This window comes from Lampetra planeri, chromosome 2, assembly GCF_965212315.1.
Source record: "Lampetra planeri chromosome 2, kcLamPlan1.2.h2, whole genome shotgun sequence".
NCBI lineage: Eukaryota > Metazoa > Chordata > Hyperoartia > Petromyzontiformes > Petromyzontidae > Lampetra > Lampetra planeri.
Genome location: NC_136108.1, coordinates 18201880 through 18218777, shown reverse-complemented (window position 1 = coordinate 18218777; position 16898 = coordinate 18201880). Strand labels below are relative to the sequence as shown.

The window sequence follows — 16898 nt, the reverse complement described above, 5'->3', positions numbered from 1 at the left end:
CTGCTTACAGCGCCGAGACTGCATTTGTTCTGGACTTGGTGGTCACCCCCATCTACGCGCTATGCAGGCACAAACCTGCTCAGCTTCTCATGTCTGATGGAATCCGGCACATTCCGTGTGATTTGGCCAAACGGCGAGAGGTTTAATACACGACAGAGGAGCATAAGCGCGAATATGACAGCGTAGGACACGGCAGGCATGTTGTGCAGACAAGGTGGGGGTTGTTGTTCATGAATAAATAAGTCTCTGGCTACTTGGAAAGTTCCACAACACCAATTCCATCTCCTGTCCGTGAGCACACTGTGGCTCTGCATCGCCCCGTGGATGGGGGGGACCAACTCCAACCAGAGTAGGGGCTCGTTCAATTACATAGCAGAGTAGGGCTCATTCACATTACATAGCAGAGTGGGGCTCATTCAATTACATAGCAGAGTAGGGGCACATTCAATTACATAGCAGAGTAGGGGCTCATTCAATTACATAGCAGAGTAGGGGCTCGTTCAATTACATAGCAGAGTAGGGCTCATTCAATTACATAGCAGAGTGGGGCTCATTCAATTACATAGCAGAGTGGGGCTCATTCAATTACATAGCAGTGGGGGCTCATTCAATTACATAGCAGAGTCGGGCTCATTCAATTACATAGCAGAGTGGGGTTCACTCAATTACATAGCAGAGTGGGGCTCATTCAATTCCGTGGCCCCGCTCTCGTTGTATCGTAGTCGTGCCCATTCTGGGCCATTCCACCATGTGCCCGCCATCGAATAGCACGGTTGGCTACGTACGGTGTGAAAGAAGTTCGACATACAGTAACATACATAAGTGGCAAGTTGGAGTTGTAAAAGACGGACCAGTTTCCGCAAATTTAGCTGTCATTCTGCCAAAATGGGGTAATCAGTGACTCCATCTAAATGACATCTCTATAATCCACAGCTTAATTTAACCCTTAACTCCAGTCATGGATTATCGTCATTTTAAATCATGGTTCAATGTCAACCCGTGCATTGGCTCTGCCTCACTCATATAAAGCATTGGACAGTTTTTCTAAATATCTAAATATGACACTAAAATAATGGGTATTTACCACAGACTCGTATAGGTGGGGGTGGTTCGTTCATGGCTCAAATGCTGTGAATTCAAATCCGAGGTGCGAGTTGACTCACGCTATCGTCCCTCCAGGGTAAATATAATGAGCAACACTCGATAGGAAATCAACGATGGCCCGATATAGAGACTGGCACCTGCCGTGGAAAATGTGAAATTTACACCTCTACCTGAGGGGTGCCAATTTCGCTAAGTGGCACTTATTTCTCATTTGAGCACGGGAAAGCGTTGACTTTTACCTCACAAGATCGAATGTACTGTTTACTCACCTGGAATAACAAGCCATTGCCTTTTTAAAACGATACAGTTGTTGCTTCTGTGATTTTTTTTACTATCATTTTTTTAAAAATCTAATCTTCATATTTAGCATGATTTCATTCACCATCATCATGACCACCACCCATGACCCGGCTCCACGGTTCATTGCCCATACGCTTGCTTCAGCTGGGGCACGCGTGGCGGTTGGTGTAAGAGATCTGCTCACCCCCCCTCGACCCCCCGGTGCCTTCCTCCCAGAGCCCTCAATTCTCCACTGAGGGAGGCGCTATTGCCTCCCTGGAAAAGGATCTCGCAGAGTGCTCGGGAGAGCCCATCACACGCCCAGTGCGGGCTCCCGGGTCAAAGTACGATCAAGCTCAAGGAGAGGATGGCAAGGGAAATGTAGACGTCGCCGGTCAGCCTGAGCTACGGAGATCGTACAGCGTTCCCGCTTCCGCGCCGCCGCAGCAGCAGCAGCGTCAGCCTCAGCATAGGATGATGATGATGACAGCTGAACGTGGCTCTGACGTGAAAGGCCAGAGAATGGAAGAGGTCTGACATCTTCGATTGCCTTCATGGTTGTTTGTCACCATGGATGAGAATATTTTCATCCCAAGAGTTTAAATTGGATGCCGAGTGTGGTAGATATTCTGAGAAGCCCGTTTTTTTTTAGACACCAGAAACACGACTTCCTGCTTGTTTTTAGGCGGGTCGCCTTGTCGCAGAATTTGGCTCCTGTTTTTCTACCGCTGAGTGAAATATAAATGTGCTCATATTCCCACTTGTTAGGGTGATATTCTGGAGATCCAAAGTTTGTTTCGTTGGACGAAAAAATGCGAGGGAATACATGCAAGAGTGCAGACATTTTTCTCACGTGGCTTAACAAACGTGGATTGGCTAGCATCCAATCAAATATTATTGTAAATTATCACAAGCCACGAGACTGCTATTGGTAGCACACATTTCCCACTGCAGCACATCAACCATTTTCTCTTACTCCAAAGCACCATGTCTGTTTTCAATTCACTTCAAATAATGTGCCAAGTAGCACGCTTCACGTCAGCCACGTAGAAACACTCCGCTTAAGGATACTTAAAGATCAAACGGAATCCTTAACGCTGCAAGGGTCAAGCTGAAGCACACTAACAGGATGGAGAACAACCACAGAATTCATGTACCTGTCAGCAATGGTGCGTGTGGATTTGAGCTAACTCAACCTAACACTGACATCGTTTGACTTTATTAAAGTTTATTACTTGTGATTTTATCCTAATTATAATGATCACATCCGCCTTGATAACTCAGTGGTGAAATTGTTAGTTGCTTATCTTCGATTAAAAATCACAGTTGAAGATTAGTAATTGGTTATATAATAATCCCCTGAATTACGATTCATTGTAGTTTGGCCTCATGTTGTTGTTTTTTGTTGTGGCATCCTATCATTGACATTAGTATGCTGCTTTGGTATTTGTAAAGGTGAACACTGCGAATAAATGTATGGTTATAGAGGGGTAATTTGCTTTAGAAAGAGCAATTTTGGTGAACAAGTTGCGTCTTTAGTTGAAGAAGACTCATGTGGCATTACTGTATTCAATTTCATAGTTTTAACTATTATAAACCAAACGTGCTTTACAATAAAATGTGGCGACAATCATGCTCAGAAGTTGGGTTAAAATTCGGAACCCCCTTCCTATTTATGATTATTAACATTGGCCTGCATGGCTGCTGCAGACCAAATTGTTGGTTTTGTTGGCTCAGAAAATGAGTTTATTTTTTATAAACACAATACGTGCCATATTTTTTGAGTAAATACAACTGATGTTATCCAAATAGGTGGCTCTATCGTTGGTGTACAAATAAACATAATAATTGTGTCTTCAAAACCATTTGTGGTGGGAATGATAATTACCACGATTTGGGAACACAACTTCAGATGTCCTCTGGAGAGACTGGCCCCTGCCATAGGAATGCTGAATGGCTACCACTGGCTCAGGACCACAAACAGCGATAAACACCAACCCATGCCTTTGTGAACAGAAAGATATTTTAAATTTGTTTCCAGCTGATCTTGCAAACTCACGGTCTGAATGCCACTTTTAGAAAACGTGTATATAAATGATACAACGTATGTTTATAGTGGTATTCGGAAATAATAACCTATTTTATTATTATTTTATGTTCATCTGGTAGATGCCTGTTATTGAACCAACAGCAGACTACCCTACGGAGATGGCCATGATGCCCCCGGTCTTCACAGCGGTACGTTATGGTGAAGGGAGGATGCGCGCCTTGTTTTGTGTGATTTAAACTTGGAACTTAAAGAGTTCTGTCGATAACACCATTTTTACGCCGCGTAATTCATGCTTGAAATTTTGCCTCGAGTTTTTTTTATTTCAGTTCTATATAATTGCATTTATCCCCCACCCCCCCAAAAAATAAACTTTGGAAGACATCAAATCGAAACAGTTTGTAATTTAGGTAAAGAGAAATCCTTCAATTGTTGTGAAAAACATTGCGCTGAAGTGTCCTGCTCTTGTTTTCATTTAGATTGATCGTTTATATCACGATTAGCTGCCACTGCATGCACTTTACCTATAGTATTACATGTAGCACATTAGGAAGGTGAATAGAAAATGTTATTACTAATTTTGTAAAGTGCTTGCAGTGTCTATTTAAAATTGATATCTGTGTCTTGGGGGGGATGGGGGTGGGTAAAGGGGCAGTACAGTGGTCAGTGCAATGTGCTACTAGCCCAGCAACCGGAGTTCGACTCCTCGCCACGGCTAACAACATCAGTGGCGAGTGATATCTAAAATATTCTTAGGTTTTTTCGGTAAAGTCATGTAGGTAAAAAATTAAAATTAAAAAAAGTAAAATAAAATTAAAATCACGACGTTTCGGAGGCAACACTTTTATTAATTTTAATTTCGACGTTTCGGAGGCAACACACGCTTGTGTTGCCTCCGAAACGTCGTAATTTTTATTTTATTTTTGTTTAACTTTTATTAATTTAAATTTTTTACCTACGTGACTTTACCGAAAAAAACCTAAGAATATGAATCCTTGCAGTCACGAAAGCTTAAAATCTGGATATCTAAAATGTTCCTGTCCCCCGCCCCTCACTTCACCAACTTGCAACGACCGGCGTGGTGAAGCGAAGCTCGGTCAAGCGACCCCTTTGCGGCCACCAATAGTTTACGGGGGAAGGTCTCACAGTTGGCCGTGTATTTCGCCGGGTTCAGTGCACGTGCCCAAGCTCTCTTCCTCCCCCTCCAACTCCGCGGCCGCGCAGGATCTGCAGGACGTGGCGGTCATGGAGGGGGAACCGGTGCGCATGCAGTGCCACGTGACGGGGACTCCGCCGCCCGTCCTGCAATGGTTCCGCGAGGAGTTCCTCATCCACAGTTCCGCCGACTTCCGCGCGACGTACGAGGGCGACGTGGCCACGCTCGCCATCAGCGAGGCGTTCCCCGAGGACAGCGGTCGCTTCACCTGCCGGGCCTGCAACCCCGCCGGGGTCAACACCACCTCCTGTTTCCTCACCGTGCACAGTGAGCGGCTGCGCCGGGGGGCGGTCGCGAGCCCTCTCGTGTCGGGGGGAAAGGGAAGAAATTAAATAAATTCCAGCGGTGTTTGTTTTGACGGCGAGCAGGAGCAAATTGTGTCGTTGTATTCGCATGCACCTTCGATTAGCACGGTTGGCTATGTACGCTGCGAAAGAAGTTCAACGTACATACAAAAAGATGAGTAGGGAATTTAAACACTGAATACTGGTAGCGTTATGGTTACGGTGCTTGGCACGCATTTGTAAGATTGCAGGCTCAAACTGTGGTTGCGGGGTTCAACATGAATGTGCATCCCTCCGGGAACGATAAAACGATTGCCACTTAGTAGGAGGTCAATAATGATTGCCCTATAGAGGGAGAGGATGGAGTAGTGGTGCAGCGGTTAGCTTACTGCACTGTCAACTCAGCCAGCAAAGTTTATGAGACGTGCCAATGAATAAATAGATATGAGCACAAAAATTAAAATAACTATCACCTGAGAAATGGAAAATATTGCACAAACATAAATCAATGTTAAATCTAAATTAAATATTAAATTCCCTGTGGCGCCAATTTGCTCGGGAAGACTAATTTTACATTGATCACAATAATCGTACACACGTGATTATTTTTGCATGACCCACCAGCCCTGCCTTGAACAACCAGACTACAGGCATGTGCCTCCCAAACTCGCCCCAAGCAACCTCCCGCGATGACCTGTGACAGGCTCTCCCCTTGCTGTGTGCCGCTTTCTGTTCTCTGGCCCAGTCTCTGAAGATGACGAGGGCTCAAAGCATCACGTGGACAACTTCACCGAGACTGTGCTCACCCAGGCCAGCATGCAGTGCGTAGCGCACTTCCGTGACACCGTATTCTGCGTAAATATGTTGTTTTGATGCTTTTTGTAAAAAAAAAAACTTTTTTACATTTGGGGCGACTGCCCAAAGCGGAATGAGAGATGTTAATACAAAGACTCCATCACATTTGTTGTGAATGCTGCATTGCAGTGGATACATAAAAATATTAAACAGACTGTTGTTTCCAGATATTACCATTAGTTCAGACCAAGAGGGCAGAAATATTGACTGACTTTATCGTTGGAGATTACTCTTTACACTGTGGTGCCCTGAGAAAAGTGGGACATTTAAAGACAGTTGATAAAGAAATAGTTTTAAATTAACAATCCAACCATTTTCCCCACATGAGTAAACACTTGACAGTAAACAAAGCCATAAACACACACACACACACACAGACATAAACATAACTGAGTTTAACATGTAATTACTGGCAAAACGTCGTACTCAGGTTGCAAATGTAGGACTCGTACTGATGCGACAGCTTCTTGTCTTTCTCGTCTCTTTTATTCACACCTCCTCCTCGTCATCACTCCATGTCTCTCCATTCGCTCGCTCCGCTCCGCGACTTCGCTCGCTCACTCTCCTTCTCTCCCAAGGTCCGTTACTCCACTGCTACCCTACTCTGTACTCACTCCATCCACTGCTACCACTGCTACCGTACACTGTATTCTCTCTATCCACTGCTACCGTACACTGTGTTCTCTTCTACCCATTGCTACCGTACACTGTGTTCTCTCTATCCTTATCGTATCTATTCCTGCTCACTGCTGCTTCGTCTCTGTCCCGGGGCCCCAACCACTCCAGCTCCAATCCCAACCAAGACTCCCCGTCTCTCCGTTACGCTGTGCCTTTATACCCGAACCAATCAGCCCCAATTAATTATCTCATCCCCCGCTTCGTTACTCGCCCCCAGGCCCCCAGCCTCACGTCGTCTTGTAATCGTCGCCACTCCAGCGCCAGCCATCAACCACTCACCCTCTCGACCAATCACCGGCCTGCGTCCTCAATTACCCTTAACACCTGTGGTGTCTCTTATGACCTCACCCCTTAATTGGCACACAACAACAACTGTATCCTCAGTTGCCCCCACTGTACGCTGCTCGCTCCCCTAGCAACAGAACGCGTGGCGCGTAACATTTCAAGTCCTACACAAATATTGTGGCTTGGCTCTCCAACACACAGGTGTGCTGTACTAGTAACGTGGCATGTTCTGTTTATGTGACAAACCTTACTAAATGGCTGTGTCGAGTGGTGGCGGGTTCAATGACACATTTATATTTCTAACCCCAAAAAACTGTATTATAAACATAACTGTATGAACGTTTTCTACAAAACGATAAGCATTTTTTTCAACCCTGAAAAAATAATCACGCTGAGTTGTCGCAAATGAACCACAATACCTTGCTGATCCTCGTCGAAGAGCATGAACCGTCACGCGAACTCCGGTCATCCTCGCAGCGAACAAAGACGGTCAACCGCATCGCGCGCGCCTTCGAGACCTCTGACGAGACTTGCTTTGTGACGTGCGGATCGACAGCGCGCGCCGCCTGGGTGACTTGAAAACCGATCTACCTGTCCCCGCGCGTCGTTTCCCCTGCCCCCCCCCCCGCCGCCGCAGTGGAGAGCGCACGAGCGTGGCTTCGCCCACCCAGGCCTGCACGGTCGACTTCCCCGGCGAGGAGCCCGTGTTTGTGCGCCTGGCCGAGCCCCAGCTGCTGGTGGAGGGCGACCGCATGGCGTTCGTCTGCCAAGTGCACGGGGAGCCACCGCCCCACGTCTACTGGAAGAAAGGAGGGATCCCACTTTCTTCCGGATACAGGTCGGGAATCCGGTCGCGCTGCTGCTGCTGACTGCTACGATTTCTGTGAGAAACTGAATCCGTTTGGGAATTTCGAACCGTTGACGTCGAACAGTTCCCTCCCCCAAAACCGACGCGCGCAAACCTTGCGGCCGCTATGCCATATGACAGGCACGACGGCGGAAGCAATACGAAGATGAAATATTTGCAAACGAAATCGTGTCCCTAAATTGTGACGATATGTCACAGCATGGAGCGGGTGAAATGTTGAGTGCTACGTTGATGCGTACCTATCAACCCATTATCAGTGCACTACCTTATTACACACCAATTCAGACCTTATTGGTCACCCCGTGCCCCTTATAAATCTCAACGTTCATCCTCCAAAATTCCATCACAAGGGAGAAACACAAACAAAGAGACATCTTATTTATTTATTTTGCCCGTATTGAAACGGCGGTACGCCGTATGGACCTGAAAACTCAATTTTCCTGTACAAGAATACGGACGGGTAAACCGTATGGGTTAACAGCTATGTTGATGTTGGCCATCCCAACCATCGTACGTCAACGCCAAAGGGTTCAAATCAGTGAGACACCCCACTGAAAAGCTCTGGGGGGAAAACACTCCAAGAAACTGTGAGAGAAATGGTGTAATGTACACCATTTAGTGAACACCCCCATCGTAAATAAAATTATAATGACCTCGGATGGTTGTTATCAGTTTCCCACTTGCTTCTCATTGCACGGCTGTAAGTAACTTTCGGAGCTGCCGGTGCACTACAGTAAATAGGAGTGAGCGACTTATTTACAGCAGGTAAAAAACAACACTGTGAGGAGAAAAGAAACGTGAGTCTCACAGGTAATTCTTGAGGCTTCATGCGTCCGCGCCGCGGAAGAGCCTCCGCTCGTCTTGAACTTGCGCGGCCGCTCTGCGCAGGTACAAGACGAAGTTCGACGCGCAGAGTGGGGAGTGCTGCCTGGAGATCTCCTTCATGCTCGCCGACGACGCGGGAGAGTACACCTGCGTGGCCCGTAACCCCCACGGCGAGACCAGCACCACCGTGCTGCTGCTGAACCACAGCAAGTACACGCACCTGCACGGCGGTGGGGAAAAAAAAAACGCACGCACATCCTGGTGGTTACGGTAACCATGGAGGTCAAGGTCAAGAGGTCACCACGGCAGCAATGGCATCGATGCCATCGTGCGTGCGCATCCACGTCACTCTCTTTCCCTTGCCAGAACCATGCACCTCTTTACACAGTCAGCACCAGAGCTACGATTTCATCCCAAATGATTCAGGGGGAAATATATAGTCGTATCAGCTTCAGCATCGGGCCCTTTTTACTCGTTGTCAAGTCCTTTTGCAAGCCCAGGCAACTTGCTAATGGTTTGATAATCGACAAACCGGCAGACTTAGCAATATCACAACGTTGAAACTCGCTCATGATAACATTTGCTTAACCATGTGGTTGAATGTGTACCCTGTACTGCTCAATAGATGACTATCAAGCGCACCTGCATCAGACCGGGAAAGCAAACCCAGTGAAGAACGGTATTGCCCCTCATGCAGCACCCCCAGCCACACACATGCCGGAGTTTCCGCGGGCGCACACTGTGCTGAAGAAAGTGCCCAGGCCGACTGTGGACAGACAGGTGAGTTCCACGTGATAATGGAATACCATAGAACACAGGGGTTGCATTTTTCAAGGTGCATGTCGCGTACAGTAATACCACATTCACGGCTATATGAGTGATGTATTTGTCACATGTGGTAAGCGTTTGCAAAGTATAGCTAACTTTGGAAATTTTGATACTTACACAGTTGATAGTTGAGTGTTACATGCATCTGCACGTCCATTTTGAAGCAGCCAAGAGCCCATCAACTGGCTTCGTATGGAAAACGGGCTCAAGCATATACGCGCGCGCTTTCGGATGCACTTCTGCAGCCATCTGTAATGCTCTTCCTTCCGATATTCGGAAGCCACTGAGCGATGCACTTTTAAATCAAGATTGAAAACTAATTTCTTTAGAACTGCTTTTTTATGCACTGTTGGCTACATACGGTACGAAAGAAGTTCAACATACATATGTGCACACAGGCAAGGGACACAGTGTCACCCGACAGGCCCGGTAACCCCTGTGCTCCCATGCCGCAGGATTCCTGCCTCTCGTCCTTCGAGGAGCGCCTGATGCGGGAGATCGAGTACCGCCTCGTGGGCCTCAGCCTGGAGGAGCTGCTGGCAGAGGACGGCGAGGGGCCCCCCCGGCACAGCGAGGACAGCGGCCCCTCTTTCGAGCCGGCCGTGGAGAGCAGGCTCGTGAGCCAACGCGTCCAGGAGGGCTTCCCCGCGGCCTTCTTCTGCCAGCTCTCAGGGCATCCCCTGCCCAAGGTGCGCTCGCACCCTCCCCCAGACAGGGGTGGACTTACTACGTCCCGAGACCCAAGTCCCCTTGATAAGCTGTGGATGCCTGTGACATTGAGTATGATTAGCCTTTAGGTAAATGCGGTGAGAAAATAAATAACTGGATACGTGAATATGTAATTCCATTCTTAGAATTAACGCTGGTGAAAATCTGTCAGAAATTTGCGTTCTGTTGGATTGATATTCAAACTAAGTGATTGCACTTACGATTAGTTTATTCGAATTGATATGAGATTAAATGAGCACAATCAGAGGTTTTCCGAGAAATAATTAACCCTGCCATATAAATGTGAAAACCCTCACCACCAGTAGAAGACTGCCAAGGGAGAAGCGTACCACACCAATGCTGATGTCAGCACATGGGTATCTTTACTTAAACTTGACATCACAATATTTCTCTAGGTGAGCAGTGCAGTAAATCGTGTCTTTAGAAAACACTTCGGCAAGGTGCACCGGTGAACTGTGTCAACTTACCAAAGTTATCTGGAACAACAAAACATCGGTTTATATGTTTAATAGCTACATTGCTAATTGTTGCACAAGTTCATGCACCCCTTGGTTGACCTTCCCTGCGAACCAGATCCTGTGGTACAAGGATGGGCGGCGGATCTTCACGGGTCCTCACTATCAGCTGGTGGGCCCGACGAGGCAGGGCGAGGTGGAGCTGCACATTCCCAGCATCCTTCCCGAGGATGAGGGCATCTACACCGTGCTGGCCTGCAACTCCTCCGGCAATGCCGTGTGCTCCGCCAAGCTGTCCATTGAGCCAGCGGGCAACGGGGCTGGGGGGCTGCCTTCGCCCATGTCTCCGGCACGCCAGCAGATCCACATGCCGGCCTGGCCCGGCACCCAAGGTTCAGCCTCGCAGTCTCCTCGTCCTCCTGCCAATAGGTCCCAACGGTGAGGTCCACTCTTGCGTGTATGCGGAACTTCTTTCGCACCGTACGTAACCAACCGTGCGAGAGGGGGCATCCTGTGCCTCGGCGGATCCTGATTCATCTTCTGCCCCGCCACGGGATGCAGGCCCCTGTCCCCTGAGCGAGCAGAGCCGGTGGGGGCGCTTCAGGACACGAGTGCGGAGATCCTGGTGGAGCGGCTGCACAAGCCCATGTTTGTACAGAAGCCCGAGTCGGCCAGCGTCACCGAGGGGCAGACGGCGCGCTTCGACCTCCGCGTCGTGGGCCGGCCCATGCCGGACACGTTCTGGTTCCACAATGGTACGCGCAGGACACGTGGGTTTGGCGTGAGGGGTGAACGGAAAGGCGCACGTGAAGGATGTTGGGCTCAGCCAGATTTGAAGTGAAAATTAAAGGTCGTCTCAAATTGTTGGCCCTGAATGTACGTTCTGAGGCAGGAACCAATCCTATCCACAGTTGAACCACTGTAACCGTTCGGCAAAATAGTACGAATTTACATGGTCCCATACCTTGATATTCTACACTCGTTGCTTTTAGACACTAGGGGTTCAATTCATGTGTGGGTTACACCACATTTTGCACCTATTAGTGGCAGTTATACATACACGACAAATGATCCCCCGTATAGCCCTAACAGACTGCTGCTGGTGCAAATGCCGTAGCGAGCACTCATTAGGTTTGGGGTATTGTGGCAAACACCATGCCCTGACCACTTTTGTTTTCCTCAGTACTGAAGTGTACACACCAAGTACTCATTTAATGCTGAATTGGCATAGAGGGGGGCCCAGAACCAGTTCCGATATCACGTGACCTATTCCAATCTTATAAAATAAAAAATTAGAAACGTGATCGTTTGCAAGCCCTTGCAGTGTCCGCGTGATCGCACCTTCATCGGTGGGTGGGATTTGCGTGGCAGGCAAGCAGGTGCTGAACGACCAGACGCACAAGGTGGTGGTGAAGGAGGACGGCACGCAGTCGCTCATCGTGGTGCCGGCGACCCCAGCGGATGCTGGCGAGTGGACGGTGGTCGCGCAGAACAAAGGAGGCTCCACGTCTGTGAGCGTAGAGCTCGTTGTGGAGGGTGCGTCGGCGCACCACACAGCACAACGCAAACCCCCACCCATCCGTCCATCTCGATCTGTTCATCGCTCACTTTAAGAGTAGAAGTCAAAAGGTTACATTCAGGTCGTTGAACTGTGCTAATCAGAGGTGCGGGGGCAAGGACAACAAACTAAACACAAAAAACAGTTCTAAAGAAATGTGTTTTCAATGTAAGGTCAAGGTGTCTCCACGCTCAAACAAGAATCCGGGGGGGGGGCTGCAATCACCTGTTTAGAGCCAGTGGTAGAATGTCTCTGACCACTCTTTTTATATCTATTCCAGTGCTGGGATGGCAAGGTTTTAAAAGCAGCAATTCAATGTAATTCCACAGTGGTTATTTCCAGCTTGATTTTGTCCGATTACTCACGTTATTTCACGATTGTATCTAATTCACGTAAAATGCAATGACTTATACTTTCGAGTAAATCTACAGTGGCTATTCAGTGGACTTACTGGCAACTGCCATCACACACTGGAGGCCAATTCAGTGAGATAAGTGTTGCCAATGTTGATTTAAGTATGGCAACTCTTTAGCTTTGGCTCAACGTCATTGTTGAGGTTTTCGATAACTCAATATTAGGCAACGGCAGGGGCGGTTTCTTCATTAGGGCGATTGGGCGACGCACCACCAATGTCATTCAACCACAGAGTCACGCTAGCCATCACTGTCAGCCTCTGGATATAGTCCAATCAGCGTCATGTCACGTTCTGTGGAGTACCGCCTCTTTTTGGGCGATTTCACTCCGGCTGAGAATCGCCCCGAGTGGCCCCATAGACTTACATTCAAAGATGTTTTTTTTCGAACGGGGGCGCTGCAATGCATTCTCTATGGCTTCCGGGAGGGCATGCACTAACGTGCTTACGTCATCATACGTGCTAACGTCATCATACGTAAGCACGTTTCATCCAACAATATAATTTATCGCCACCTAGTGGAATCTTTAATAAATAAACTTGAGTGGTTTGTTTTAATAGTGAGTATAGAAACAAACAAAATGTATTGTAAGAGTCACTTTATTTTTCATTAATATTAAAGAAGTGAAGTTGCCTTTACATGCTTAAGCTGTTAATTTATTCATTGCATGGGTGGGCCTTATCAATCATCCAGACATTTGCCCCCCCTGAGAGATTTTGCAGGAGCCGCCACTGGGCAACGGTCGTCGTCATTTTGCGTCGCTCACCGTTTGGTCGTCACCGTGCCATTACAAAACCCTGGCGCGACGACGCGTGACTCTTGCGGCCGTGCACCGTCAGGCTGTAGTCGTTGCCGGCGCTCTATCTCCTCTCTCTCTCCCTGCTTTTGATTCTGCCGACAGCCAAAGAGCGCTTGGAGAAGCCTCGCTTTGTGGAGAAGCCGAACAACGTGTGCGTGAAGGAGGGCTCCGCCGTGCAGCTCACGGCCCGCGCCATCGGCAACCCCACCCCCGATATCGTCTGGCAGAGGAACAACGACATCATCTTCCCGCACAAATTCCCACACTACGAGTGAGCAATTTGCACCCTCTCCACACACTCTGCTGGCTGGTCTGGTATGCACGCCCTTCCACCCCTTGCATTTCCATGCGACAAAATGCAGTGCGCACTGGCGATGAAGTGTCGTGAAGATGCCTCGGACGTGCAAGAGGGCTCGTCAGGGCCATCGCAAAGCAACAGGTCGACACTACTCAGGTCCTGGCCTTGAATCTAGCCAGCAACATGACTTAACCAGGTTCTTAAGAGGAGTGCATCTATTCACTTGGCTTTATCTTCAAATGATTGTTAGAAAGAGGTCAAATGAATATTATTACATTTGCTTTTGATGTCCACTCTTCTCTGGTCATGAAGGGTTACAGCTATAGTGACGGGAAATAGAATCCTACTGAAGTGGCGTTAGGATTAGCAGTCCATGTGAAGAGTAGTGATCGTTAATCTCTGTTGGTGGTCTTGAACCAATTGTGGAAATTTCACATTCCTGTGGAAAGTTTCAGGCATGCGCAAATGACGTCTGTTGACTTGTCACAGGACGGTGCTCATTTTATAAACCTCAGATAAATGATGGACTGAGTTGACCCCTATTGGAATTTAGACACACAACCTTAGCATTGTATGTACTCTGCTACACCTTTACCCAGCTGCATATTCAGATGGGCCATCAGAGATTCTCTATGTAATTGTATTTATTTACGTGTCCTATATTCCTCCGCACAGGGTGGAAAACACGAAGGGGGAAAGCACACTGACAATTTACTCAGCGAAGCCCTCGGACATGGCCTGGTACACCATCATAGCCCTCAACCGGGCAGGCCGGACCATGGCGCGCTGCAAGGTGCAGGTGGAGGCAATGCTATCGGACCGGCAGCCCGAGCCCGAGCGCAAGCTCATCATCCCCAAGGGCGTGTACCGCGACATCGCTCCGCCCGTGCTGGAGCCGCTGCACCTGCGCCACGGCCAGGACCAGTGGAACGAGGGCGACCTCTACGACAAGGAGACCCAACAGAGGCCCTACTTCAAGAAGAAGCTGACGTCCGTGCGGCTGAAGCAGTTTGGGCCCGTGCACTTCGAGTGCCAGATGACGCCCATCGGGGACCCCCACATGGTGGTGGAGTGGCTGCACGACGGGCAGCCCCTGCAGGCCGCTAACCGCTTCCGCATCGTCTGTGAGTTTGGCTACTGCAGCCTGGACTACGAGGTGGCCTACCCGAGGGACAGCGGCATCATCACCTGCCGCGCCACGAACAGGTTCGGCTGTGACCAAACGTCGGGCTCGCTCATCGTCAAGGACGAGAAGAGCCTGGTGGAAGAGAGTCAGCTCCCGGAGGGGCGCAGGGGATTCCACCGCTTGCAGGAGCTCGAGAAGGGCATGGCGGGGACAGTCGTGTCGAAGGAGGATGTCCCGGATGCGAGGGAGAAGCCGTACTTTGTGATGTACCCCGAACCGTGCCGGGTGTACGACGGGGAGACAGCTCGGTACCACTGCCGCGCCACCGGAGTGCCCCAGCCCAAGGTCTTGTGGTTCCTCAATGGGCAGCGGATCCACCGCAGCAAGCGGTTCCGGCTGCGCTATGACGGCATCCATTATCTGGAGATCGTCGACTGCAAGTCCTATGACACGGGAGAGGTGAAGCTTGTTGCGGAGAACTCGGAGGGCTCGGTGGAATGCAAAGTGGTGCTGGAGATTCTGCCAAAGCAGGACTTCAGGGCTGTGCTGCGCAAATCTGTGCTGGAGGGCAAAGCTGACGGTCACAAGGATTCCGGGAAGGCGCTCTTCGAGGTGCGCAAGCCGAAGGGACCCCTTCAGCACACGCCCATCGAGGTCGTGAAACTCAAGAAGGCCGAGAGGATCACCCACGAGAAGCAGTCCGAGGAGACAGATGAGCTCCGTGGGAAGTTCAAGCGCAGGACCGAGGAAGGATACTTTGAGGCCCTTACGGCCATCGAGCTCAAGAGCCGCAAGAAGGACGCCGACTACCAGGAGATGCTCAAGAGGAAGCGGGAGGAGCTCGTCCACAGGGCCACAGAAGCCACCGCGGAGGAGCTGGAGCAAGAGAGCAGGGCCGCAGCGCAGGTCTACAAGGTGGAGCGCATGCAGCTGGCGCCCGGCATGGAGCCGCCGAAATTCACCGAGCGAATCCAGAGCCAGACGGTGCCCGAGGGGGGTGAGGCTCGTTTTAGCGTCCAGGTGAAAGGCAAACCCCAGCCCGAGTGCCAGTGGTTTCTGAACGGCGTTCTGCTGGAGAGATCAGAGAGGCTGAACTGGCACTGGCCCGAGGAGAGCACGTGCGAGCTTGTCGTCCAGGAAGTGACGGCGCAGGACTCGGGCAGTGTCATGGCCAAGGCGGTGAGCGCAGCCGGGGAGACCACGAGCCACGCGTTCCTGCTCGTGCAATGTAGGTAATCCGCCCCCATCTGTCCTTCCTTTGCACTGACGTGGGCCCCATTCGTGCGCTGTCGGATATGCCCTTTCTGTTGCGATTGAGAAATGCAATTGGCCGATCGCACGTTTTGTAGTCTGAGAAAGACAAAGCCAAAGATCCCCGTATAGCCTTAACATACTGTTGTGGCCAGTGCACCACGCCCGACCACCTTTGTCTCCCTAGTACTTATTTGAGGCTGAATCGACCTAGGGGAGGCCCAGGACCGGTTCAGATAATTGTTATTGGTGTTGGCTGTGAGCGGGAATCGAACTCGGGTCACCGAGTTCGGAGCATAGCATGCTAACCGTGACACTACCGCTCCCCACAAAGACACCCACCTGCATACATACATACATTGTGGTCTGCAATGTAACTGAATAGACTAATTTCTCTGTGCCTTTTGTTTTAGCGCCATTTCTTTAATTGTTTATATTTTTCTGAGGGTCTTTCATTTGCTTGGTACAAATATATAATTTGGCCCTTCTAGATAATGTACAGCGTTGTGGGATGCAATTAGCATGAATGATGCGCTATAAATTGTATTCATTATTATTGTTATTTAGGACCCCCCATGGAGATGAATCCCACTGCATTGTTAGTTTCAGCAGGCAGACGCTCACTTTCTGACAGCGAGTACACATCGAGAACAGCGTGTGCAAGGCGCCCCGACAATTAAAGCAGATGGGCAGGAAAGAAGTTATGCTGCCGTTTTCATTCTCATTATGTCAAGAGCTTTTAAGTAATTTGCAACCTCCTCGCTCCAAGGCACGCACTCCATCGCCAGGCCTGGTATAAAAATTGTTATGACATTTTAGCCATTAAAATGTGTTTCTAATGTGGATATGTTGAGTTGTGCGTGTTATCCCTGCACTGGTGTTGCACGAGTTTCTCCCCTGGTACGCTACCCTCCTTCCACACGACACAACCAATAAAGAAAACGGGCAAAAGTAGCAGGGCCCTATTGAAAAAAATACTTATAGATTCAAAATTTTTTTT

At 49.3% G+C, this 16898-nt stretch overlaps 1 protein-coding gene across 1 annotated transcript in view; it reads left to right on the top strand.

Moving 5' to 3' along the window:
• The window catches only part of LOC144724187 (titin-like), a 36254-nt gene that overhangs the window by 5275 nt on the left and 14081 nt on the right, over positions 1–16898 (top strand). Inside the window, exons 2-13 of the mRNA XM_078603106.1 lie at positions 1621–1840; positions 4605–4913; positions 5676–5751; positions 7386–7586; positions 8505–8671; positions 9067–9221; positions 9725–9958; positions 10572–10891; positions 11015–11208; positions 11825–11989; positions 13326–13494; positions 14197–15875. Coding sequence (XP_078459232.1) covers positions 1621–1840; positions 4605–4913; positions 5676–5751; positions 7386–7586; positions 8505–8671; positions 9067–9221; positions 9725–9958; positions 10572–10891; positions 11015–11208; positions 11825–11989; positions 13326–13494; positions 14197–15875 — 3889 coding nt within the window. The remainder of the gene's footprint in view (positions 1–1620; positions 1841–4604; positions 4914–5675; positions 5752–7385; positions 7587–8504; positions 8672–9066; positions 9222–9724; positions 9959–10571; positions 10892–11014; positions 11209–11824; positions 11990–13325; positions 13495–14196; positions 15876–16898) is intronic.